Source organism: Chlamydotis macqueenii, chromosome 6 (assembly GCF_036417535.1).
Source record: "Chlamydotis macqueenii isolate bChlMac1 chromosome 6, bChlMac1.mat, whole genome shotgun sequence".
Classification (NCBI taxonomy): domain Eukaryota; kingdom Metazoa; phylum Chordata; class Aves; order Otidiformes; family Otididae; genus Chlamydotis; species Chlamydotis macqueenii.
The window spans coordinates 45,489,207-45,513,355 of record NC_141561.1 but is presented as its reverse complement, the minus strand read 5'-3'; the positions used below and the strand labels follow the sequence as shown (position 1 = coordinate 45,513,355).

The following is a 24,149-nucleotide window of genomic DNA, read 5'->3' as shown; positions in this document are numbered from 1 at the left end:
TAATTTACTAACTAGCTATTGTAAAAACTATCCGAGGGGGGGAAGTCTTGCATTCCTCAAAAGACAGTTCCTGATAAGAACCAAGGGGCCTTGCTTTGTGCTTTGAACTCTTTATCTGAAACGAGAAGTCCTGCACCTCCTCACACGGACAGTTCCTGATAAGAACTAAGGGGCCTCCTTCAAGAACCAGCTAAAACTGACCAAATGACTCCCTGGAACTAATTTTAATATGAAGCGGGGATAGCTCATGCATATGTATAGGCGTGTTTTTTTGAAACTTCATGTATACGTAACACCTGGATGTATAAATTCAAAGCGAGTTGCCACGTCAGGTGCGCACGGTTTTGGTGGGACTACCCCCCGTGCTGCCCGGTGCCGAATAAACATACCTACTTTAAAATCTCACAGATTGTGGAGTCTGTTTTCTGCACGTCAACACCCAGCAGAGACAAAGCCTCCCCGGACACAAGGATGACCTCTGGACGGAGAAACAGGCAAGGAGGGAGCAGAGCAGGCGCATCCCGACACCCGCACGGCCCTGGCCAGAGCCACGCACAGAGGTGCTGAGCGCGGCGCCGGGAGCAGGACAGGCGGGCACTCCTCCTCCCCTGCCGCCCGCCGAGCCGGGCCTCCCCACTCACAGGTCTGGCTGTGCTCCCTGGAGAGCAGGTAGTTGGCGAGCGGCGGCGTGTGGGTCAGGCACTGCAGGCCGGCGTTGAGGAAGCAGGTGTTCCCCACGTTGTGCAGCCCGGCGCCGACTGGGTACATCTGCTCCCACTCCATGGAGAGGCGCTCCGCAGGGAAGAGCACCTTCTGGGGTGCGGGGATGCCATCTCCCACGCTCCCCGACTCACGGCTGCTGCCTGCAGGGAGAGGGGCAGTGAGCCGCAGGGCTGCGAGCGCGGGGAGGCTCCCCCTCGCCCTCTCTGCCTACCCTGCTTGCCGGGCAGCCCCTCCTCGGGGCCGCGCTGGCCGTCAGCGGCCTCAGCCTGGGGGCCGAGCAGCGGGTACTTGCCCCGCAGCCGCTCCCATGGGCAGGAGGAGCCACGGCTGGCAGGCTCCCACTCCATCTCCTGCAGCAGCAACTTCTCCAAGGAGGCAGCCAGCAGCCCACCCAGCTCCCCCTCCTCGCCCGCCTCCCTGCGGCCCAGCTTCAGCGCCTCCTCCATCTTCCTCCCGGTCAGGATGATCCAGTCCAGTGGCCCTGGCTGCACAGCCAGCAGACAGGTGACCGGGCGTGGCCGGACTGTTCTGTTTGGTTCCGCTCGTGGCGCCAGGCAGCGTCTTGTCGGGGCAACGGAACGTGGCCTAGAACCACCGCTGGCCCAGCCCCTCTGCTTGGTGCCCCTAAAGCCCTGGCGGAACGCTGAGGCCGGGGCACCGCAGTCGCCGTAGCCACCAAACACACCGGCCTGGCAGCGCTGTGTGCCAGACAGGGAGCGGAGGCCGAGCCGGGGCTGCGTGCCCCAACTCAGAGCAGAGCCCACGGCCCTGTGTGCTGCGGTAGGCGCCGCTGCCGAGGACACACCGCCTTGCCCTCACCATGTCCTGCCTGCACTATAAGTTCTCCTCCAGCCTCAAGTACCACACGCTCATCTTCAACGGCCTGCACATCTCCCTGCGCGACCTCAAGCGCCAGATCATGGCCCGGGAGAAGCTGAAGGCGCCCAACAGCGACCTGCAGATCACCAACGCCCAGACCAAAGAAGGTGCGTGGGGGCGGCGGGCGCGGGGTGGGAAGCGACAATGGGATTCGCCCTCCATCCCTAGCTGGGACTTGTGCTGGGAGCCCCACAGAGCTGTTCCTTCCTCGCGGCTCTTCTGACAACCACCGCCAGAGCTGTGTTTCAGCCACACAGCCAGGCTACAAGTGCCCGCGCTTCATGTGCAACGTGGAGAGCTCACTAAGGTTTTGCTTTCCGGGAATTCTTCAGGGAAAATGATACGGAAATGTGGGAGGATATCTGATAAGAACAGGCTTGCCAGATTTCTTTGAAATCTGCTGGAAGAAGCTGAACGGGATGGCAATGGAACAGGTGGCTGACTTGAAGAAAAACAGCGGGTTTGGTCACTTAACTTTGCCTTCAACTTCTTGTACGCCGCGGCACTGGAAAACTGGTTCTGTGGCTGTTGCAGAAACTGCTCCCCAGCAACATTTTGGGTCAAGAGTGCAGCTGTGAGTTGGAATCTCAGCAGAGCCCTTAAAAGCCATCGTGCACTTGAGTGTTGGCTGCCTCTGAAGGACAGTTTGGCATTTCTTGTTAATAGAACTGCTGCTGTACACCAGGGACACTGCCACGCAGATGCTATGGAGCATCAGTTCATCATTCATTTCTAACCGTGGGTGGTTTTTTCCCTGATAGTGCACGGTAACGGTGTCGGGCCGGTACTGAAGTTTTGCGGCAGAACATTTATGGTGAATATAAGCAAGAAGGATTCTTAGAGAAGTCATAAATTCATTTAAATCTGCTCAATGGTGCTTGATTCTTGGAGCTGATAATGGGTTTGTATTACTTAGTATGATGTTTCCGTTTGGTGATCTGCCATCTTGAGGAGCTTGAATGTGATTGGAGACTTTGGGATGGGATTTTCAGAAATAATGAGACTTGTAAATTGTTTTCACTCCTTGAACATTATCTTTTTTCCTTTAGTTCTCTGGCACCCTTACAACAGTCTTTTCTTTAGAATGTGTTCTAGAGTTTTTTATCTCTTCCTGATTTATTCCTGTATTGCTTTCAGAATACACAGATGATGATACCTTGATTCCGAAGAACTGCTCGGTAATTGTGAGACGAATCCCTGCTGGAGGAGTTAAAGCTCCCAGCAAAACCTCTGTCCCGTGAGTGTCCCTAAAGCATTGTATTCTTTGGTAGCGGGTGCAGTCTGTTCACTTTTTCCTGGATATTGGCGTACAGAGGCATTCAGATTTCTCTTTCCTGTTAAAGCTGCTGTTAATTTTTGTTGTGATGGGGTAGGTTCGATGTCCCAAAGCAGACGGACATTTTTAAGCCTGCTGGGACAGTACGTTTGTCACAGGACTCCTAAATCACACCAGATCCTAGGAACTGCTGTCAGGTGACATTTCTACTCCTGTTTTCAGCCCATACAGCAGATGTAACCCATTTGGTATTTTTGGCGCTGCCATGGCTAAATATGGTCAGGTGACTGATCTTTTTGCGCTAAGTACACTTGCCCTTCGCAGTGTCTAGGCCATCACTGTTCTTTCTTAGAAACTCAGTTCTGTATCTGGTGCCTGTTTGTAACACCAGGGATCTACAGCTTGGCTACAGTTACCTTCCTGGTTTGATGGCTGGTTATTTAAGAACAGGACACTGTAGCACAGATTTCCTGGTTTTGATACTTAGAGAGCAGAGGCAAAATACCTGAGGACTTCCTCTTGCCCTGTTGTGTTCTGTCCCTGGAAGTCTTGGAATAATTTGTGACAGAGTAGAATTGGGATGTTTGTGGTTGTTTTTAGTGGCACTGGATGTTCCAGGAGAGAACAGTTTATGTATATGAATAAATTCCCACATTCGCTGGGCTATCAGTACATAAGGTGCTGATGTTGAGGCTTTATAATCTGTTTTCACTGCTTTCTGTGGGGTACAAGTGCTTTATTTCAAGTTCTGATCACCTTTCTTTCTTTCTTTTTCTAGAAGTCCAGCTGAGCCAGTGAGCGGAACACCAAAAGCAGTATGTAAAAACACACTCTCACACTTGTTCCTACACACCGCGCTTGATTCCATACCCACATACACACATACTTGTGCACTTTATATAAAACACACACACACCTGTGTCATTTTTGCCATTTTCACTTTGTGTCCTTCGCTTTTGTTTTAAATACTTTTTTTTTTGCCTAATGCAGTTTACACACGTTATCAAAAACCACTGACAAACCACTCTTGTTAAAGTTGGTGCTGTTCCTTACATGGGACTTGAGGTTCCAACAAATACCAAACCCAACACATCCCATCCATGTTGAGAACAGTTCTGTGAGGCTAACTGATTCCTTTTCACATCCTTCAATACTTGGGTCTTTATTCCTAGAACTGGATAATTGAAGTGATGTTGGTTGGGCCCCTCTGAGGGCTTAAACTTCTTTAATAGATTGCGGTGGATTTAACTCGTTGCGACACAAAGTGGTCTTCTACAGCTCTGCATTTGATCTTTCCACTTTATCTGATGAAGCAGTTCAGTTTAGCAGTTTGTCTGCAAATGAAAATATCTAAAACCCAGTGTGGAGATCTTGCTGCAGGGTTAGAGCCGGGTGCACCTGTGGGTAAAATACCCGTCGCTTTCCTGAACTTCTGCCTGCAGTACATTTTTGGATCTGGGTGACTTCAGGGTTGATGCTGCTTTAATTTCCCAAAGGTGAAGCCTTTCTTTAGTGTACTGCCACTTGGAATTTATCCGTGGAGAAGGGACAGCATTTTTCTTCAGAGTTGACAGCACTGCCATTCGGCTGCTGAAATATAAAGAAGTAACAGAAGGAGATACTTGACTGGTGATGGTCGAGATCTTGATTTGTCACTCGGGTCGAATACTATGCGTAACTACGCATTTCAAAATAGTCCTGATAGCAGAAAAGTTACTAGGTGGTGTTTTGTATTTTTCACCTTTCTTTTAAGGATAACTGCTTTCTCTTCTCTGGAATGGTGAGAGGCGTTCCTCTAACCCTGGATCATTGGATCTGATCCTGGATAAGCTGTCATCTAATCCAGAAGTTCATGAACAAAGTATAAGCTTTTGTGCATACTTGCTGCTTTTGATATTTGTTTAGGAGAAAAGAGTGCCACCACTTTCGTAAGAAAATCAGACTGTTGCCTGCAGGCCATACAACAACTGCTTCCTGAAAAAGGACAAGAACTAATTAACAGTTTCTGAACGGTTCCGTTTCAGTAACTGGTCGATGATAAACTGTTTAATGCTGGACTCCAATAGACAGCTTTCCTAATTTCTTGTTTGCTTTCCGAGGATTGGGCCAGGGTCCCTCTCCGAGATATTCTGGAGCAATAGGTTGATCCCAAGCGGGTTTGGTTATTTTCATTTCTTCTCAGGAACCACAGAGGCACTCTTCAGCGGTCATAGGCTGGGACTGTGTTTTGAACAAACTCAAATGACAGCAGGTTGGAAATGCCTCTTTCAGTGACACTCAGAGGACAGAGTGCAGACGTTCAGACTACAGCAGAGGTTCACTGTTGCTGTGTTTTGCTTGTAGAACTTGACTATGTGTTTAATGTGTTGTGAACAGGTGCACGGCTCTTCCGCATCGATTTCTGTGTCCCAGCTTACACAGGTATAGATATGTTCTGTCAAATACTTAAAAGAAAAAAAGTGTTTGCTCGGTGTTTTTAAATGTTATACGGTGATGTACAGCTGTGTGTATATTTGATGCTGTCGTGTAAAGAGTAGTTCTCAGTTTGGGAAGACAGAAGGGGAGCACACCTGAGCAGCCTCTACATAAGGCTGCATAACATCAAGTATTTCAGGAAAATTCAGGAACACGACACAGAGCAGCTCAAAAGTGTTGCTTTAACCTCTTTAGTGCAGACTGGCAGTGTGTGCGGGCAAGGTGCTAACAGATTTCTGGTTTATTATTGCTAATCAACAGTCACTCCCTTACACCCTGCTGGTATCCGGACCAGTGTGTCATGAAAACATTTGAGCAAATACTGCTTAAAAAAAAAACCCAGCTGCCTTCAATAATGTGAACACGTAGTTCTGTGTAAGGTTGATGTTACAATTTGAATGTTGAAAGGACACAGTCAGCTGGAACAAAAACCTGCAGGTTGTGCTAACTGTCGTTAAATCACTTAATGTGAAGACGTTAGTAGCGGGGGAACGCACAGTTTGGCCTGCCTACAGCACACGGTGGCCAGGTTTCTACTGAAAAGAGTATTTTGTCCTGATGAGGGATTATAAAAAACCTGATTCCTTTTAATGCTTCTGTGTCTGAGGCTGAATTTCAGCAAGCAAAAAACAATTTTCCTAATCTTGTGTGTCCTTTTATTGCTGTAAAATGAAATAAAGATACAGGCATACATCTTTCTCAATTCAAGGTACAGTTGATACCTTCTCCTTTGAATATCTGCAGATAAATTCCAGTTTAAAAATACTGGAGAGTAGAAATTGTTCTACGCACAGCTTCTCTTTGAAGAAGGCTGGATGGGTCACACACGTCTGTATGTAAGGGGCAAACAGAGCCCAGGGTTCTGAGTGCCCCAGAGCGCTCTTTTCCAGGGGGTTCACAGGCACAGAAACACCATGTAACGGCGTAAGGACCCCCAGAACACCGTCGGGACACCTGTGTTTTGTATGAGCAGCTGTTTCTGCGCAAGCGCAGCCAGCGCCGTGCTGCTCTTTACAGCAGTGGGTGAGTGCTGGTGTCGTTGGCTGTGTGGGCTGAAGGGTGTTTCTAATGTGTGTCAAATAATTCCCCGTTACACAGACTGCCAACCTGGCTGAAGCCAGTGCCACCGAAGAAGAGAAGATAAAAGCTATGATGACGCAGTCTTGCCGTGAATATGATCCAGTCAAGTAGGTGTTGATAATGTCAAATGTGTTCTTTGGAGCCTGTGGACAAATTGTAGAGAGACACATGCATACCTTTTTCTTTTTTTTTTCCCAAAAAACTTCTAGTTACGTGAAGAATCCCTTGGCTGCCCCTCCACCATCATATACTTGCTTCCGTTGTGGGAAACCTGGACACTACATAAGGAACTGCCCAGCACATGGGGTAAGACCGTGGGGGATTTGTGGTGTTACCAAGCTTTTAATTTTTGTGCCGTGGCACTTAGGTAACAAATCCGTGAATGCTCACGTTAAGAGTTGTTTCTCCTGGGGTGAAATACAGAGCTTATACGGCAATGCTGCAAAGGCCTTCAAACTGGAAGGGAAACCTGGAATTATCAGTGTAACTGTTTTGGATTTTCTACGTCATGGACATTAAATTTGTCCACAGATGTTTCTCTGTGAACTTTCAGGCTTATTTTTCTATATTTCAGTATTAATGGAAATTTTTCTGGTTTTAGGTTTTTTTTTCAAAGACCGTTCACAGTTTTTAGTATTTTGTGTAAACACAAGATGTTTCTGTTGACCCCATCTGTGGAATATTTGCTGATGTGAATTCCACAGCCTCTGGTTGAGCATTCCTGCCATTTAGCGTTGGGCACTGAATGGATATGCATGAGGTGTGAATCCAGCCTTCCTACAGAGACAGTGAATGTCAGTTTCCCCAGTGACTGGTTCAGAGCACTGAACTGAGCTCTCCCTCTGAACTGCGCTTTGCAGGAGGAGCGGGTTTGTGTCTCTTCTCTGAGTGGAAGGAGCCAAGGGATATCTCACCCTTAGGAACCTGAAGTTAAGCCAAAGAACATCGACTGAGTTCAAAGCACTGCTCAAGGCTTTGGGTCATCCTGGCTATAGTCATTTAGGAAATAAGTATTTCAGCCGAGCAGCCCCTACGATAGGTGAAAGGAGAGGAGTAAAGGCTTTGCCGCCTAAAATCATCATTGAAATGTCATTTTGCGTGTGGGTGTTAAGATGAGAGATGTCTGCGTTTCTTTTCTTAACAGGACAAAAAGCTGGGGTCTGTTCCCAGACTGAGAAAGAGCACAGGAATTCCAAGGAGTTTCATGATGGAGGTGAAAGATCCCAGCACAAAGGGCGCGATGATAACCACTGACAGAAAATACGTCATACCATTTATTAATGCGTAAGTATGGAATTAACTGGACTGACCAAGAAGCGAACGAGGGAAAGCATGCGTAGATGTCCGAGTGGCAGTGCAAGCCAGCTGGCCAGGCTGTGTCATTTCGAGGGAGGAAACACTGTCGTTGTATCCTCACCTTCAAATCCGGGATCCTTTCCCATATGGAATTAGGGTGGTACCAACTGCTCGTGCCCCTGGAAGTTGGTTAAATTGCGGGTACGCTAAGGATCTGTCTGTCTGCAGAACATTTCAGTAGAGTTTCCAGGCAAGTCGTTCTCATTGAGAGCTCGTTTTGCTTCTGGTTGATCTTTCAAAGGCTTCTTGCAAAATTTAACCAATTGCTGTTGGACAGAGATTTCCTCCCGCTCTGACTTTGATCAGATCTCATGTGTGAAGCAGACTGAGGTTTTCCTGTGACTCTAAACTAAAAAAATCCTGCTGTGTGCTGAGAAGAGTGGCTGTTTGACAATGCACGTGGCAGCACTTCCGTTGTTCTGTCACAGATCTCCTTTAGTGGAAGCTGTGACATAGACTTCTGTCATTTATAAAATGTAGTTGCACAGAGATAACTTTATCCTGAGCCTGCAGTTCACATTTCCCCTCTGGCAAAGGAGAGGGGGGTTCGTTTCACCTGATTCCTAGCTGTCCAAAAGTTATTTTCCTAGTCTGAGCTAATCTCTTAGTTGATCCAATGAATGGGAGAATTCTGCAGAAGGAAAATTGTTCCTCCCTCCCTCTTGTAGTGCTGTCGCTGTTAGAAAAGTATTTTGAACAACTAAGCCTGTGTTTTGGAAGGGGAATGTGCAGGGAGAAGAATTCCATCTGTTATTCAGGACATGGTTTAGTAGGCGTGGTGGTGTTAGGTTGACAGTTGGCCTTTATGATCTTGGAGATCTTTCCAGCCTTAAAGATTCTATGACTCTATGATCTTGCTGTGATAAAATCCAAAGCTTGGAAATGTTTTCCTTTACCCATCTTTAACTTTTGTCTTTTTCCTTCCCCAACCCCCCCAGGGAAGCTTATGCTAGAGGAAAGAAGGAGAAGCCTCCTTTTCTGTCAGAGCAGCCACCCTCCTCCTCCTCAGATCCCGTTCCAGAGGAGCTGTTGTGTCCCATGTGCAAAGAGATCATGACTGACGCAGCTGTGATTCCCTGCTGTGGAAACAGTTACTGTGATGAATGTGAGTGTTATCCCCATGTTTGTTGATTCAAAAGATCACATCTGACCTTCTGAAAGCAGATACAGGAGATAACGGCTGTACTTGGAGACCAGTTCTGTTTCACACTGAAGTACACTGTGACTAGGAAAGGTCTCTTCTTGTATAAAGGAAAAAAGGCAGAAAGCTTTTTTCCCTTTTTACCTGTTGTTAAATCCTCTTTACATGTGGAAAGATGAGTGGGAGGAGAGTGCGGAACTGTGCAGGTGATTACAGCGTGAGATCTTGAAAGCATTGAGCTTGTCCACAGCCCGTTCTCTCATACAGAATTCTGTAGCCAGCTCTGGTGATTTCCTGTGGTCTGCAACCAACAGATAGTCAGGCATTTAATGCACATTCTTCTCCACGGGAGAGCTGGATAAAACCCTCAGAACTGGAACCTACTAATGTTTTTTGAGATGTGTTTTATTCGTTAATGTTGAGCTTGGGGACCGCTCGCTGTACTAGACAGCTGAAAAAAGTCGAGTCAAAACACCAGGACAGAGCCTTCTCCACAGCTTCCAATGTTACAACAGTGAAATATCAAAACCGTACAGGTATTTGCTTCGTACTAGACATTTTGTACGCTGTTGGACAATTAGAGCTCCATGCTCTCCATTCAAGACCACATTCACCCATTAATCAGAGATGTCTTTTTATCATTGGTTAGAACTCACAAAATATCCATGGTTGGGCTAAAATCTGTGTTGATGATTCTAATTCTTCACAGGCATTAGAACAGCGCTGCTGGAATCTGAGGAACACACCTGCCCAACGTGTCACCAGACAGACGTTTCTCCAGATGCATTAGTTGCCAACAGGTTCCTACGCCAGGTAACGTGATGACTTTTCCGTAAACTGTTTGTCAGAAAAGTCTACTTGCAAACAGCTGGCAGGGAAGGAAGCATTCACTGACACGGCCTTAAGCAGGGCTGGATTGAATACGGCTCAGTTTCCTGCTCAAGTACATGATCTGCTGTTACAGAAGCTCACAACGCTGTGGAGGCCATGGGGCAAATTCAGGTCCCGCTGTTGTTTAACAGGATTGCCTCCCTTTCAAGTTTGGTGTTAACAGTGAAGGCCTTCAAAGACAGAGACTCTGCGTTGCCAGTCATTGATACCGGTGTTTAGTGCCATCTGTTCACACCTCTGTGTGTTGATTTATTGTAGGGCTGATAGCACGGACAGGAATACACAAGGGGTTGTACCCTGTGGAGGCTTTTCTTCGTACATCTCCTGAAGTTTCCTGTCACCTCTTTGTAAATGTTTCTCTGCCTCTAGGCTGTGAACAGCTTCAGCAACGGAACTGGCTACACAAAAAGGCGCTCTGCGCAGATTCGGGAGCCGCAGCAGCAGCCGCCGCCACTGCCACCACCTCCACCACCACTCCTGGCTGTTACCCCTCCTGCTGCTCTGGTGAGTGCTGCTGAACTCGCTACATCTTCCTCGCTGTCCGTCGGCAGTGTGTTGGAAGAGAAGCTCAGTTTTATGTCAACACAAGCAGCGAGTCTTGTATTTCAGTAGAGCTTATTTTGCAACTCTTGCTTGTATTCACAAGGGCTGTCAGGCTCCTGCACTGAGACAGCCAGCACTGCCGAGTCTGCTGGGCCCCCCAGGACAGCCCATACCCACAGCTGGTAAGTGACAGGAACTTCAGAATTTCTTAAATAAAAAAATCTTCAGATAAACTGAATGGGATTTTTTTTCCCTTTTCCCTCTCCCCACTCCAAAAGGTCACCCCATGAGAGCCACTGCAGTTCACTGCTCAGGTGCCAGACCGGGCTGGGAACGGTAAGTGTTCTACAGAAATGCAGTAGGTGACTACTTGTCACCTGTTAAATGAGGCCGTAACACATCACTTATACAGCAGCTGATTTATAATGGAATACGTATGCGCAGAGAGCTGTGGAAAATACAGGCGGTAATTAATTTTTAAATGGCTTAATTGGACTTGGCTTTAACAAAGGGGTTCTGTGCTTGCAGTAAGATTATTTTACAAAAACCTCTGCTACGTGATTGAAAAGAGGACTCTGAACAATGAATACTTTTTGAGCAAACCATAATTACATATAAAAACTAAATCTAATTAAAGGATCAGGTGGAAAGCCAGGCTTTTGATTGCTGGCTGAACAGGGCTGTAGAAATTGATTTCCCAATAGAAATCAGCCTCCGACATGATTCCTTTAACAACTTAGCCAATACTGCTGGAGCAAATGATTGGAAAATTCCACACTGTTATTTTAGGACAACTTCAGGGATGGTGACTCAACCACTTCCCCGGGCAGCCGGTTCCAGTGCCTGACCACCCTTTGGTGAAGAGATTTTTCCTGATATCCAATCTAAACCTCCCCTGGTGCAGCTTAAGGCCGTTTCCTCTCGGTTCCTCCGTGAAGGAGAAGCAGATTGTCTAGAAGGATCAGGAGGAGTTCCACTCCACCTCTCTGTCGTCAGATGCAGTGGATGGTTCAGGAGATCAGCAGTGATGGCAGTTTCATGTGTGGGTTGCCAGCTCAGATACGGCAGCGGTTACAGGTGACGGACAGTTATAACTGGGCAGCAGTTGTTAAGGAACAAGCGTCGCTTTTGCTAAAGCTTCTCTGTAACGACAGCCTTCTCCTCCCGGCAGCCGTGAGGAGGCTAGAAACTGAATAGCTGTGGCTGCTGGATTTCCTGCGTCTCCCTGTTCTGCTTGTAAGCATTGCCTCAAAGCACCGGGGAGGAGATACATGAGAGAAATTGTCTTCATTTCCTCCTTTCTGTATCTCCTGTGGATACATGGAGAGATTTTAACCGGGACTCTCTCTTAGTCATGCTGTCAGGGTCTTTCCTAGAGCAATGGCATGGAGTCGTATGACGAGAGGCGGAGTGTAGAAGCGTTACGATATGATTTTGCTTGAAATGCGATCGCTGTCCTTGGTCAGAGCGAGAGGTATGTGCCAGATTTTGCTGGGACACCTGGCTAGAAGTGTTGATCAAATAGCCCTGTATGTAGGATTGCAGGACAAGTATTTTTCACCCCGTTCCAAGCACCACCTAAGTATGAAGCGAAGTAGACTAAGCTGGCCTTTTAGAGTTGAGCTTTACTGTCTCCAGGCTAAATCACGTTTTCTTGGTGTTTGTTACTGCCCTGTAGCCGTTAGGACTTGCTCTTTTTCTATCTTACTGCAACACAACTGATTTGCACTGGATGTAGTTGTGGAGCAGTGAAAAATGTGCACGTTCACATACCAGTAGCGGCCAGTATGCACCAGTTTAAATCAGTCAACAGCTATGGTCGTTCATGGGACAGACCATACATACACTGACCCTTCCTGTTTGCTTTTCCACTGACAAAGCAGCAGTTGTGGAGAGGTAAAGAAACCAAACCAAATCTGGGAGGTAAAGAACTGGGGAGAGTGACTGTTTTGAATTAACATCATCTATTTTTTGTGTGTGCTGTGGTTTTTTTAAGATCCAAGTCTCCTCATCTTGCTTCATCTTACTCTTTCAGCTACTCCAATTCAAGATCAAGTTCCTCCCGCACTAACTCCTCCTCTCGATCACTTAGCCATTCCCGTTCCCGTTCCTACCTGCGATCACCACCTCATCCAAGAAGAGGCAAAGGGAAGAGCCGTAACTCTCGTGCCAGGTCAAGGTCACGTGGCTCTCGCCATTCCAGATCAAGGTCACCCCCCTACAGAAGATACCGTTCACGATCGAGGTCCCCAGGGTTTAGAGGTCGGACTCCCACTGAACGGACTGTACCTGAAGGGGGACGAGAGCGGGGGAACGTTAACAGATACAGAGGTGTTCCACCATATCACAGGAAGGCTTATGAAAGAAGGAGTAGCCATAGAGAAACAGTGTGAAACAGGAGTAGAAACGATATGGAAGAGTAGTATCCAGTTTCATTATTAGTATGTCTTAAATTCCTTAATTTTGCTATAGCCTTACTAATGTTTTGTGGGTTTTGGATGTGTTTTGTAAACCGTTTCAGTTCAGACAAATTAGTAATGTATCTGTAAAGTGTTTTGTAAATGTTAATGGAAATTATTTTGTAGATGTCGATCGCGATTATGTTACTGTGGGGAAAAGACTGTGTATATGAGAGAACCATTTATTAAAATTTTGAAACGAGTTGGAGTCTTTGGTGAATTAATGCATATGAAGACGAAACCATGAGTGGTTGATCTGAGCGACAGGGGCTTGAAGGTCCAAATAACCGACAGTCACTCCCTTAGACCCTGCTGGTGTCTGGACCAGTGTGTCATAAAAACATTTGAACAATTCTACTTAACAAAAAAAAAACCCAACTGCCTTCAGTAATGTGTTCTGCATAAGGCTGATGTTACAATTTGTATGTTGAAAGGACACAGTCAACTGTAAAAACCTGCAGGTTGTGCTAACTGTCGGAAAATCACTTAATGTGAATGCAAAATTAATCTCCCAGCTCCCAACCTGTGTGTCCTTTTATTGCTGTAAAATGAAATCATGACACTTGCATCTGTCTTTCTCAATTAAAGGTGCAGTGGATAGCTTCTCCTTCAAATAGTCTGCACCTTAAATACCAGTTTAAAAATGCTGGAGACCATAAATTGTTCTACGCACAGCTTCCCTCTGAAGAAGGCTGGATGGGTCACACACGTCTGTGTGTAAGGGGCAAACAGAGCCCAGGGTTCTGAGTGCCCCAGAGCGCTCTTTTCCAGGGGGTTCACAGGCACAGAAACACCATGTTTCGTACTTCAGCCCTGACCGGGACCAGACCACGCAGTCTCTCTCTCGTTCCCCCACCCTCCGAAAGAATAGGGGGAGAACTGGTAAACAAAAAAAACCAGCAAAAACACGTGGGTTGAGATTGAACAAAAAGTAAATTTAACAGCAATAACAGAAAAAAAAAACAAAACAAAACAGTGATGGAATACCAATACAGTATAATGGCTTACAAATCTCCACACCCAGTTTCTTCCAAGTAGCAGGAGGCTCCCCTCAGCACCCTCCTCACTGACACCCTGAGCAATGTCAGACGGGATGGAACAGCCCTTGGGCTCAGCTGGGTAAATTTACCCCAGCTGTTGGCTCATTAGTTAACTATCCCAGCTGGGTGCCCCAGCCATAGGGGCCACCAGCTCCAGTTCTCTGCACAGCTCAGGTGAATATTAACTCTGCTCTAGCCAGAACCAGGACACCCATATGCGCTGCCGCACTGTGGCAGGAGATTGCTGCCCGGCTGGAGAATCTGGTTGTAAAAGTCCGTCACGTAGATGCTCACGTACCCAAGAGTCGAGCCACGGCAGAACACCAAAATGACCAAAGGATGGATCAGGCTGCTACGATTAAAGTTTCCCAAGTGGGCCTAGACTGGCAACACAGGGGTGAGCTATTTTTAGCTCGGTGGGCCCATGACACCTCGGGCCATCAAGGAAGAGACGCAACATACAAATGGGCTCGTGATCGAGGGGTGGACTCGACCATGGACACTATTGCACAGGTTATCCATGAATGTGAAACATGCGCTGCTATTAAGCAGGCCAAGCGGTTAAAGCCTCTTTGGTAGGGAGGACGATGGCTGAAGTATAAATATGGAGAGGCCTGGCAGATTGATTACATCACACTCCCACAAACTCGTCAAGGTGAGCGCCACGTCCTTACAATGGTGGAAGCCAGCACTGGGTGGTTAGAGACCTATCCCGTACCCCACGCCACTGCCCAAAACACCATCTTGGGCCTTGAGAAGCAAGTTCTCTGGCGACATGGCACTCAGAAAGAATTGAGCCAGACAACGGGCCTCATTTCCGAAACAACCTCATAGACCCCTGGGCCAAAGAGCACGGCATCGGGTAGGTATACCACATCCCCCATCACGCACCAGCCTCTGGAAAGATTGAACGGCACAATGGACTGCTGAAAGCTACACTGAAAGCAATGGGTGGTGGGACCTTCAAAAATTGGGATAAACATTTAGCAAAAGCCACCTGGTTAGTCAACACTCGGGGATCCACCAATCGAGCTGGCCCTGCCCAGCCAGAGGGCAGAGGGTGATAAAGTCCCTGTGGTGCATCTAAGGAGTATGTTAGGAAAGACGGTCTGGGTTATTCCTCCCCTGGGCAAAGGCAAACCCACCCGTGGGATTGCTTTTGCTGAAGGGCCTGGATGTACTTGGTGGGTGATGCGGGAGGATGGGGAAGTCCCACGGGTAGCTGAAGGAGATCTGATGTTAGGTGAGAACAGCCAATAATTTGACCTGTATATAATCATTTCTATAGTCCTTACATGTCACGTCAAAGGTATTGCAGCAAGGAACACCCTGATCAGTGAAGAATGAGCTTCAATAAAACCGAGAGAGATGCAACGGTGATGGAACAGGAACTGGCGCCCAACAACTTCCTCAAGATCAACATCTTCCACTCGCAAACCATGGGCATGATACACCAGCCACGCCAGATGTACCAACTGCGAGTTCCAGGTGCAGCAGGCAACAACCCCACACTACATACCATCTCTCTTGTCCTGAAAGACTGTCAGGACAGATGGAGCCCAAAGTCATGGACTAAATGAGCTCAACAGACTGAAGGAGTTACATCTCTGTGTATATACACACACACGTATATATGTATATGCATGACGTAGATTGTATGGAATAAGGGGTGGACACTGTCCGGGTTTTGGCAGGGATGGAGTTAATTTTTCCTCTCAGTAGCCGGTGTGTTTTGGATGCCCTGTGTGAAGAATGTTGATAAACACCCTGATGATATGAGTTGTTGTGAATGAGACCAAGGACACCGTCCTGCTTTCCAAGTCTCGCTAATTTGCAGATGCGGGAAGCTGGGAGAAAGACAGACAGAATAACTGACCCAAACTGGCCAAAGAGAGTGTTCCATGCCTGAACGCCATGCTCAGTAGAGAAGTGGGGGCTGGCCAGGGCGGGTATCTGCCTTCCTGGCATCCATCTTCCTTCCTCGTTTGCTGGCATCGTTCCCTCTCCCTTGCTGGCTCCCTTTTGCTCCTTTGCTTGCTGCTCAGTTTTGTTTCCATGATCGCTGCTCGGGACGGGCTGTGTCGGTCATTGGGACATCGGGTGGTGAGAAAACACATATTATTCACTTTGTATATTTTAATATCCGTATATTCTGTTATTATTGTAGTTTTCCCTTGTTATTTTAGTAAATTGTCTTCATCTCAACCCATGGGTTCTCCTTCCTTCCCCACTGGGGAGGGGGAGTATGAGCGAGAAACTGTGTGGTAATTCGGGCTAAACCATCACAAAGGAAAAAAAAGGTTGCAAAAATGAGCAAAATGATTAACGCTTTGATGGCGCTTTATTTTGGGGCACTTTTGATGTTGGGCACTGCTATGCTTGTGTTGGTTTACCTGTGTTCACCTTGTGATTGTCCTCGTGAACAACCACCCTCCTCTTCTGATCCCCCAGAGCCACAGGCCTCAAACTTGGCCTGGGACACATTTTTAGTTTGGTAAGATAAAACGTTGTTAATTAGATTTAGAGATGTTAACATAATTTACTCAGATAAGATGTTGTTAAGTAGATATAAGGGAAAATGTTAATTAGATTTAGATATGTCCTCCTTTTGAAGGCCCGAATCATCATTTTTCATTGCCAACCTTCATGTTTAGGGCACAAAGCCTCATTTCTTAGTCCAAAGCTGCATCTTCAAGCCACACAATCCTATTCAAAGGGCCCCAAATCCTCAATTTAGAGACTAAATCATCACTGTTCTGGTTTTGTTTAGCGAGGGGGGCCTAAGGTGGCAGCTTCTATCGGAAACTGCTAGAAGTTGCTCCTCTTTGTTCAGTGGACTCGGCCGGGATGAGGGCGGACCCGCTGCTGGCCAAGGCCGAGCCAATTGGTGTCAGCACGTTCCATGATAACGCCTCTGCCGTAACACATTTAAGAAGGGGAAAACAGACAAAAAGGAAGTAGAGAAGATGTGAAGAAGCTGAGCAGGACAGAGAGGGGGAGGCGCGAGCCTCGTGGGCCTTGCAGGTTTCACCCTCTGGCCTCCCGCCGGGCGGCGACTGGGCCCGACTGGACCCAGCCCGGCTGAGAGAAGTGGGGAGGAGAGGAGATGTGAATGAGATGTAAAAACGTCCTGAGAGGTGTCTGCCAGCCTGTTGTGAAGAATTTTCCTTGTGAGAGGAATGGAGACTGCGTAGTTTGGTCCCGATCGGGGCTGAACTACGACAATCATTTTCCGGGTCCAAGGGCTCATTTCAGTGTCCAAAGACCCAGTTTTAAGGTGCAGTCACATGTTTTTAAAGTTCAAACTTCAAGTCTCATTTTTAGGGCCCAAACTCTCATTTTGGTTGTCCAAACAGTCATTTTCAAGATCTAAATTCTCATTTTTAGGATACAAACCCTCATTTAGAAGATCAAACCCTACTCCAAAGGTTCAAAGACTCATTTTAAGGGCCCAAAGTATCATTTTTATTGCCTCAACTCTGATTTTGAAGGTTGAAAGGCTCTCTGTTAGGGTCCAAGGCCTCCTTTCCAGGTCCAAACACTCTCTTTAGCTCCCATAGCTCCCATAGACTAATTTGTAGGATCCATTCTGGAATTTTTAGGGCTTAAAGCCTCTTTTTTTTTTGTTTTCTTACAATACGATAGAATAGAGTATTTAAGTTGGAAGGACCTACAACGATCATCTGGTCAAACTGCCTGACCAGTTCAGGCCTGACCAGGTTAAAGCTCGTTAATACCGACACTGCCCAAGTGCCTCTTAAACATTGACAGGCTTGCAGCATCGACTTCTCATGGCCAAAGCCTCATTTTTATTTTCCAGACCTCAATTTTGAGGGCCTGAATTCTCTCTTACAGATTTCAAAGCCTCATTTTTATGGTCCAAACCTTCACTTTAGGTCCAATGTCTAATATGTGGCCTGACTCCTGATTTTCAGGGTCAAAGCCTCGGGGTTAGTTTGCAAAGTCTCCTTTTTAGAGCCCAAACATTGCTTTAAGACACTGAAGCTCATTGCAGTGTCCAAAGCCTCATTTCCGTTTCCAAACCATCCGTTACAGGGCTCCAAGCTTCATTTCTGGAGTCCAAATTCTCTTTCACAGGGCCCTAACCCCACTTTTACAGCTCAAAGCCTTCATTTTAGGAATCACAACATTATTCAGGCCTAGAGCTTCATTTTAAGCGTCTAAACTCTCATTTTTAGGGCAAAGCCCACTTTTTATAGGTCCAAAGATGCACCGAGAGAGTCTGCACTCTCACTTTTGGCCTGCAGGAAAGGCGGCAAGAGTGGAAAAAGCTGGGCACCCTGCAGGGGCGGGGCAGGCTGGCTCCACCAATCACGCCGTGTGGGAGAGCAGCACGTGATGATTGATAAGCTGTCTGACCCGTCATTAGATGGGAGGAACAAGGGGGAAATCCCAGGCAGCCAATCAGAGGAAGCATTGCCCCAGGTGGAGGGCGGGCACTGCAGCCCAGCAGCCTCACCACCCGGGGACAATCACAGCCAGCATTGCCTCAGGGCAGGACCAAATGGGGGCAGAGTGACAGCCCAGAGGACCAATCAGAGCCAGCATTGCCTCAGGGCAGGCCCAAACGGGGGCAGAGTGACAGCCCAGCGACCAATCCCAGGCGGCATCCCCTCGGGCGCAGGCCGAGCACCGCCCCCGCGCGGCCGGGCCTGGTCAGCAGCTGCGCAGGACGCCAAGGACGCCGTGAGGGTGTGCGGGCGTAGAACTGGCAGTGCCAGCGCCCGGCGAGAGCTGAATCTGCCGCTGCCGTGAGAGAGCGTGAAAGCTGTGTCTGCACAGACAGGAGCAGCAGCAGCAGGGCTGAGGAGAATCCCCGACCCTGGCGGGGCAGGGGCAGCGCGGGGACAGAGGCTGAGGAAAAGGCTGCGGCGCTGAACGCCTCCTGCGCCTCATCTGTGCCGGCGAGCTGTGCTCAGGGTGCCCAGCCCCCGAGCCAGAGACCGGCACGGGGAGCACGATGCAGCCCCCACCCCCCGGGGGAAATGGTCAGCGCCCTGCGACCGCACTGCGACACACACAGATCTGCGGGGCCGGGCGGGACCCGCCCGTTGGGGCTGAGGGTGCTGGCCGAAGCGCTCGGCAGGCCACTTTCCACCACTGCCCAGCAGCCCTGGCCGAGCGAGGAGGCCCCGGCTGACGGGAGGGCAGCACGCGTGACGCCCGTCCACAGGAAGAGCCACAGGAGGATGCAGGGAAGCACAGGCCTGTCAGCCTGGCCTCAGTGCCGGGGAAGGCTGTGGAGCAGATCAGCGTGAGTGCCGTGGCCTGGCCCGGACAGGACAGCCAGGTGAGCGTTGTGAGCTTTTCTTGGCCTCAGAAAGTGTCATGGCTAAGGGAAGGCTGTGGGAACGTAGTCACGGACCCCCGCTGCATGCTAAGTGAAATCATTTATTGTTACAGCTTATGTGCTTATCTACCCTCCCATCGCCCATCCACCCCCAGATGTCCTTTCTCTTGTTTTCCTTCTCTTGGAAAGTCCCTTGTTTCTCATTCTCGTGGCTTCTTGTTTCTCATTCCCGTGGCTTCTGATACTCGTCGTCCCCAACAATTCCCCCTTCTTGTTTAAAGTAATTTTCTACTACAGCATTCTTCTGCTGTTACAGACATAACAACTGCAGCAACCTCCTTACCTACAAAGCCAGTGACTAGTTTTTTGCAAGCCTCTGTTGAAACAAGCCATAAGTTCTGCTGACAATGTCCTGTATCCTAAAGCTTCCCTTCTCCTGCCATGGCTTCTTCCTGCGAGCAGGATTGTATCCCTCCCCCAAGGACGGTGCGCTTTCACTGGCACCGTACTGGCTGGAGAAATACCCACATCTCCCCTGCTTTGTTTCTGAGAAGAGGCTTGTTCCAAGGCTTTGTCTATTAAAGTCTGCACACATTTCCACACGCACGGAATGCAGATCAAAATGCACATCTAAAAGGAATGAATGAGCATCCTACAGCTACTTGTAGTAAGCTTTTGTCAACCCACCAAAAAGATTTCTGGATACATCAAAGCCATCCCTTTGTTGCCGTTTCTGTACTCCTTTTTGCAAGTTTTGAATGCTTTTGTGAATGGATTCCGAATGATCAGACAGATTCACGCAGCAAAGCCCATCAAAATCCTGGCAACCGTGATTTTGTGCTCATAATAAAAAATCTATTGCTGCTCTGTTCTGTTACCACCCCGACTACACCGGAGACACCGCCGAGCAGGAGGGTGCTTATCAGCAGGGTCAGGGCAGAGAAAGGAGGCAGGCGCAGCACCTTCAGGGCTCCCCTGTTGTTCGCAGAGTGCGCTCTGGGCCCTGTCTCTCTCCTGCGCCCCGAGCCGCCTCTGTTTATCCCCTCGGCAGATTCAGAGGAAGAGTACTGACCAGACGCTGCTGCACGCGTGGCCAGCGCACGCAAACAGGCCTGTCAGATGTGCTCTGCAGGCTGACAGCGGTTCTGTTTTGTACAGTAGCGTCACGTGCAGCACCTGCATCAGTCAGCAGCGCTGACAGCGCCGATGCAGTTGCATTTGTTTGCTTAGCAAGCCAACAGCCCAATTTATTTAGCGTAGCGAAGCCTGGGCACTTGCCACACCAAGTGCAAAGACTGGAGCAGCAATAATTTCACTTGGGTTCCCAAACTCTGTATTGTCTTGGCAGTCAGATTCAAAGCTACGTGTACTTTGTTTAGGTCTTTTATGCTTTAAAATCACTGCGTTATTGGGTGTAAACATCCCCAAGGTTCCCATGGTGCAGGGCCCCCCATATGGGAGGGCATCCCTGCCCACGCACGGTCCCCACATATGAAAAACCCCCATCAGGGCGGGCACTGGAGTAGTGCTGGGTTTTGATAGTTCCCTACACATTTCTGCTTTCCGTGACTGATGTCCACGGAGCTGCCACACAGCTCGTTAACAATCCTACGAACGTGAGGCAGCCTGGAGCGCCGGTTGTACCCATCGCGCAGGGATCCACGTGTTCACTGCTTCTGTAGAGACACAAGCGTATCCTTTTCCCCACGTTACAAGAGGGAACGGTCCTTCCCAGTTCCCTGCTTCCAGATTCTGAACCATCCCCGGAGCTTGCCCTCGGATGGCCTCAGGTACAGGAGACGATCCAAAATGTTTCTGTATTGGGGAAGAATTGTCACTCCAACCATTTAGACAACTGAGCACATACATTGCTTTCGCTGACTTTTCGTTTGCAGATCTCCCTTCCGTTCCCCCTTCTTGTTCTAACAGCATATTTTTAAGTGTGCCATGGGCGCGTTGAGTGACGGCCTGTCCAGTGGGGTTGTGCGGGATACCAGTAACATGCTGGGTGCCCCACAGAGCAAGGACGTTTTGGACTGCGCGAGAAGCATACGCTGGCCCGTTACCTGTTTTGACACGCGTGGGAACCCCCATGAAAGCAAACGCTGACGTCCAGTGTTGGCAAACATCTTGAGCACGTTCTCCTGCATGAGCAGAGGCAAACAATAAGCTGGGATGGGTGTCGATAGTTACATGCACGTATTTGTGTGGGCCCAATGACGGGACGAGAGTTATATCAGATTGCCACAATTCTTGAGAGCACAAACCGCGCGGATTAACCCCATATCAAGGGGGCGTAACTGTGTTCTGGCAGCTGCTTCAGGAACGCACAGTTGCCCGAGCTTGTTCCCGTGTCAGCTGTAATTGTCGTTGAAGGGCTGCAGAGTTTTGGTGATAAAATTCATGGGACAGCTCAGCCTGCGTGAGTGTGTTTGGAACGAGGGCCGCGTTAGTGAGAGCATCTGCTCTCGCGTTACCTTCTGTGACAGGTCCTGGGAGCGGGGTGTGAGCTCTCAGATGTACAGTAAAGTGAGGACGATCCCGCACATGTAACACCGATAACAGCTGTTGAAACTGGTCATACAGCAAAGGATTATTAATTTCCTTTAGCACTGCCCGCTCAGCGCGTTGTATTACATTGAGCACACGGGCAGAATCGGAGACAACACTGAGGGGTTCATCTTTCCACTTGTACAAAGCTCGTACCACCGCCGCAAGTTCTACAGTTTGGGTCGAACCTTCGACCGATTGTGCGTCATGATGCCACTCACCATCCTGCTTCCAAACCATTACAGATTTGTGCGTTTGTCCTGATCCATCTGAAAACATTGCCAAGGCATTTTCCATGGGAGTGTAACTGAGCAGAGTTGCTGGATGCAACGTTAACTCTCCTAAAAATTGCAGCACTGGTTGCTGGGGCCAACGAATGGAAATCTGTAGCAAAACTGTTTGCAATGCGTCTGTGCTTCTGGGGTGAGTCTCCTAGGAGAGGGTAAATCTGAGTCTCCTTTACGCGTTTGGAAGAGTGGAGAAAGCAATTCCGTAGAGAGGCCTAATCCCGGGCGTACCCAGCTGACAGCTGCCAGCAATTTCTGCAAATCGTTTCAGGTAAACACTGTTGGAGGGGTTTTAACTTTTGCGACACAATTGTTCTTTCCATAATTTGTCAGCCGAGATACTGCCAGGGACACACCTCTTGAATTTTTCCTTGAGCAATAGCCAATTTAAATCTGGATAATGCACTGGTGATAGCATTAAGAACTCTGTCTACCAGAGAATCATCAGGTGCTGCAATTAGGATGTCAGCCCTATAATGATAAACGAGGCTATTCCTATGCAAGCACCTTACTGGTGCTATGGCTGGTGCGACGTACCATCGGCAGATGGTTGGACTATTTTTCATACCTTGCGGAAATACCGTCCAGTGATATCGCTGGCTGGGTTCTCCCATATTGGTTGAAGGCACAGAAAATGCGAGTCATGGACCATCCTCAGGATGCAAAGGTATAGTGAAAAAATAATCTTTTAAATCAATAATGACAATATTCCAGTCTTGAAGTATCATTGAAGGAGATGGTAACCCCTGTTGCAAAGGTCCCATACCCTCAATTACCAAATTTACTGCCCTTAAATCCTGTAAGAGTCGCCATTTACCTGATTTTTTTCTGTATTACAAACACAGGTGTATTCCAGGGGCTGTCTGTTGGCTGTCTGTGTCCAAGCTGTAATTGCTCGTCAGCTCACTCATTCAAATGGTGCAGCTTTTCTCTTGCTAAAGGCCACTGGCCGACCCAGACAGGAGTATCTGTAACCATGTCAGGTTTTGGGTAAGCTGCCCTTCCCCGCCGGATGGGGAGGGTGCCTGGCGGTGGCCACGGCCCTGGGCACATAAGAAGACAAAAAAAAAAAAAGGCCTGAGGTTTGAGACAAGAACAGGGAGAGATCCTTAAAGCTCCTGTTACAGGCAAAACAGACTTGACCCGGGGAAACCATTTATTACTAAAACCAAAGCAGGACAATGAGAAAGGGAACAAGACAACCTCCCCCCCAACCTCCCTCTGCCTGGACTTAACACCATCTCCACCTCCTTCCCACCCCTGAGCGGGACAGGGCAGGGGTAGGTGGGTAGAGGGAATGGGGGCCACAGTCAGTTAAGTAAATGTTGCTTTATGCTGCAGGTTACTAAGAGGAAACCTACAATAATAACAAAATATAAGAACATTAATATATACAAAATGAACAATGTACAATTTCTCACCACCCGATGTCCGAATGACCGGTACGCTGTCTGCCTTTGGCCCAGCTCCCTGCACCTGCTCGTTAACGAGACTTGGAAGGCCAGACAGTGTCCTTGGTCTCATTAACAACAACCCTAATCATCAGAGCGTTTTTATCAACATTCTTCGCATACAAAACCCAGAGCTACTGAGAGGAAAATTAACTCCATCCCTGCTAAAACCAAGACAGTATTCACCCCTTATTGCACACCATTTACTTCATGCTTACACGCACACACACAGACTGCCTGTGTCTGTCTAGGAAACTTTTAATTTCCGCCGGACTGTCATCTGTTAATTTGTCTGTTTGCACTGCCTCTCCGTTTCCACTTAGAGATCTTATAACTTAACGCTGCACCTTGCACGGCAACAATACCAACCTGGATGTATCCCTTGTTCCAACGGGGTCGACCTGCGACACCGCGCACACCAGAACACTCAGCTGTAGCGCAAATAGAAATCAGCGGGAATAAGCTGATGTCCACACCAACAGCACTGAACAGTAACAAAAACATGACACTGTCGACACAAAGGACACAGACACAAACACGCCGCCTCTGTAACGAGGAAGACTGGAGGCTCCTTTTCCAGATCTATGGGACCTGGATCAAAGGGATTTTCCGGCTCGCTGTCAGTCTTTGTTTCCACGAGCGGAGGAGCGGACAGGGTAACGGGTGCTGTCGGATCCCCTTTCTGCG

General features: G+C 48.4%; 2 protein-coding genes across 2 annotated transcripts; one reads left to right on the top strand and one right to left on the bottom strand.

Moving 5' to 3' along the window:
• Window positions 1-432: 432 nt before the first annotated feature.
• Window positions 433-1,169, bottom strand: LOC147600402 (ubiquitin carboxyl-terminal hydrolase 36-like). The gene is made up of 2 exons (XM_086751297.1): window positions 935-1,169; window positions 433-863 (listed from the first exon to the last, which is right to left on the bottom strand). The coding sequence occupies exons 1-2, from the start codon at window positions 1,167-1,169 to the stop codon at window positions 433-435; spliced, it is 666 nt and encodes a 221-aa protein (XP_086607423.1).
• Window positions 1,170-1,543: 374 nt separating this feature from the next.
• Window positions 1,544-12,806, top strand: LOC147600401 (E3 ubiquitin-protein ligase RBBP6-like). The gene is made up of 13 exons (XM_086751296.1): window positions 1,544-1,709; window positions 2,740-2,839; window positions 3,037-3,075; window positions 3,657-3,693; window positions 5,255-5,299; window positions 6,452-6,540; window positions 6,643-6,739; window positions 7,578-7,717; window positions 8,728-8,894; window positions 9,640-9,743; window positions 10,191-10,325; window positions 11,361-11,508; window positions 12,568-12,806. Exons 1-13 carry the CDS (start codon window positions 1,544-1,546, stop codon window positions 12,804-12,806), a joined length of 1,506 nt encoding a protein of 501 aa, XP_086607422.1.
• Window positions 12,807-24,149: the final 11,343 nt, after the last annotated feature.

Bases quoted from the DNA above. Each gene is read 5' to 3' on its own strand.
- LOC147600402 (XM_086751297.1), bottom strand. From the start codon at position 1,169: ATGGAGGAGGCGCTGAAGCTGGGCCGCAGGGAGGCGGGCGAGGAGGGG. The intron at 864-934 runs GTAGGCAGAGAG...CTCTCCCTGCAG, and splicing joins GGGGCTGCCCGGCAAGCAGG to GCAGCAGCCGTGAGTCGGGG.
- LOC147600401 (XM_086751296.1), top strand. From the start codon at position 1,544: ATGTCCTGCCTGCACTATAAGTTCTCCTCCAGCCTCAAGTACCACACG. The intron at 3,076-3,656 runs GTGACATTTCTA...TTCTTTTTCTAG, and splicing joins ATCCTAGGAACTGCTGTCAG to AAGTCCAGCTGAGCCAGTGA. The intron at 6,740-7,577 runs GTAAGACCGTGG...TTTTCTTAACAG, and splicing joins GGAACTGCCCAGCACATGGG to GACAAAAAGCTGGGGTCTGT.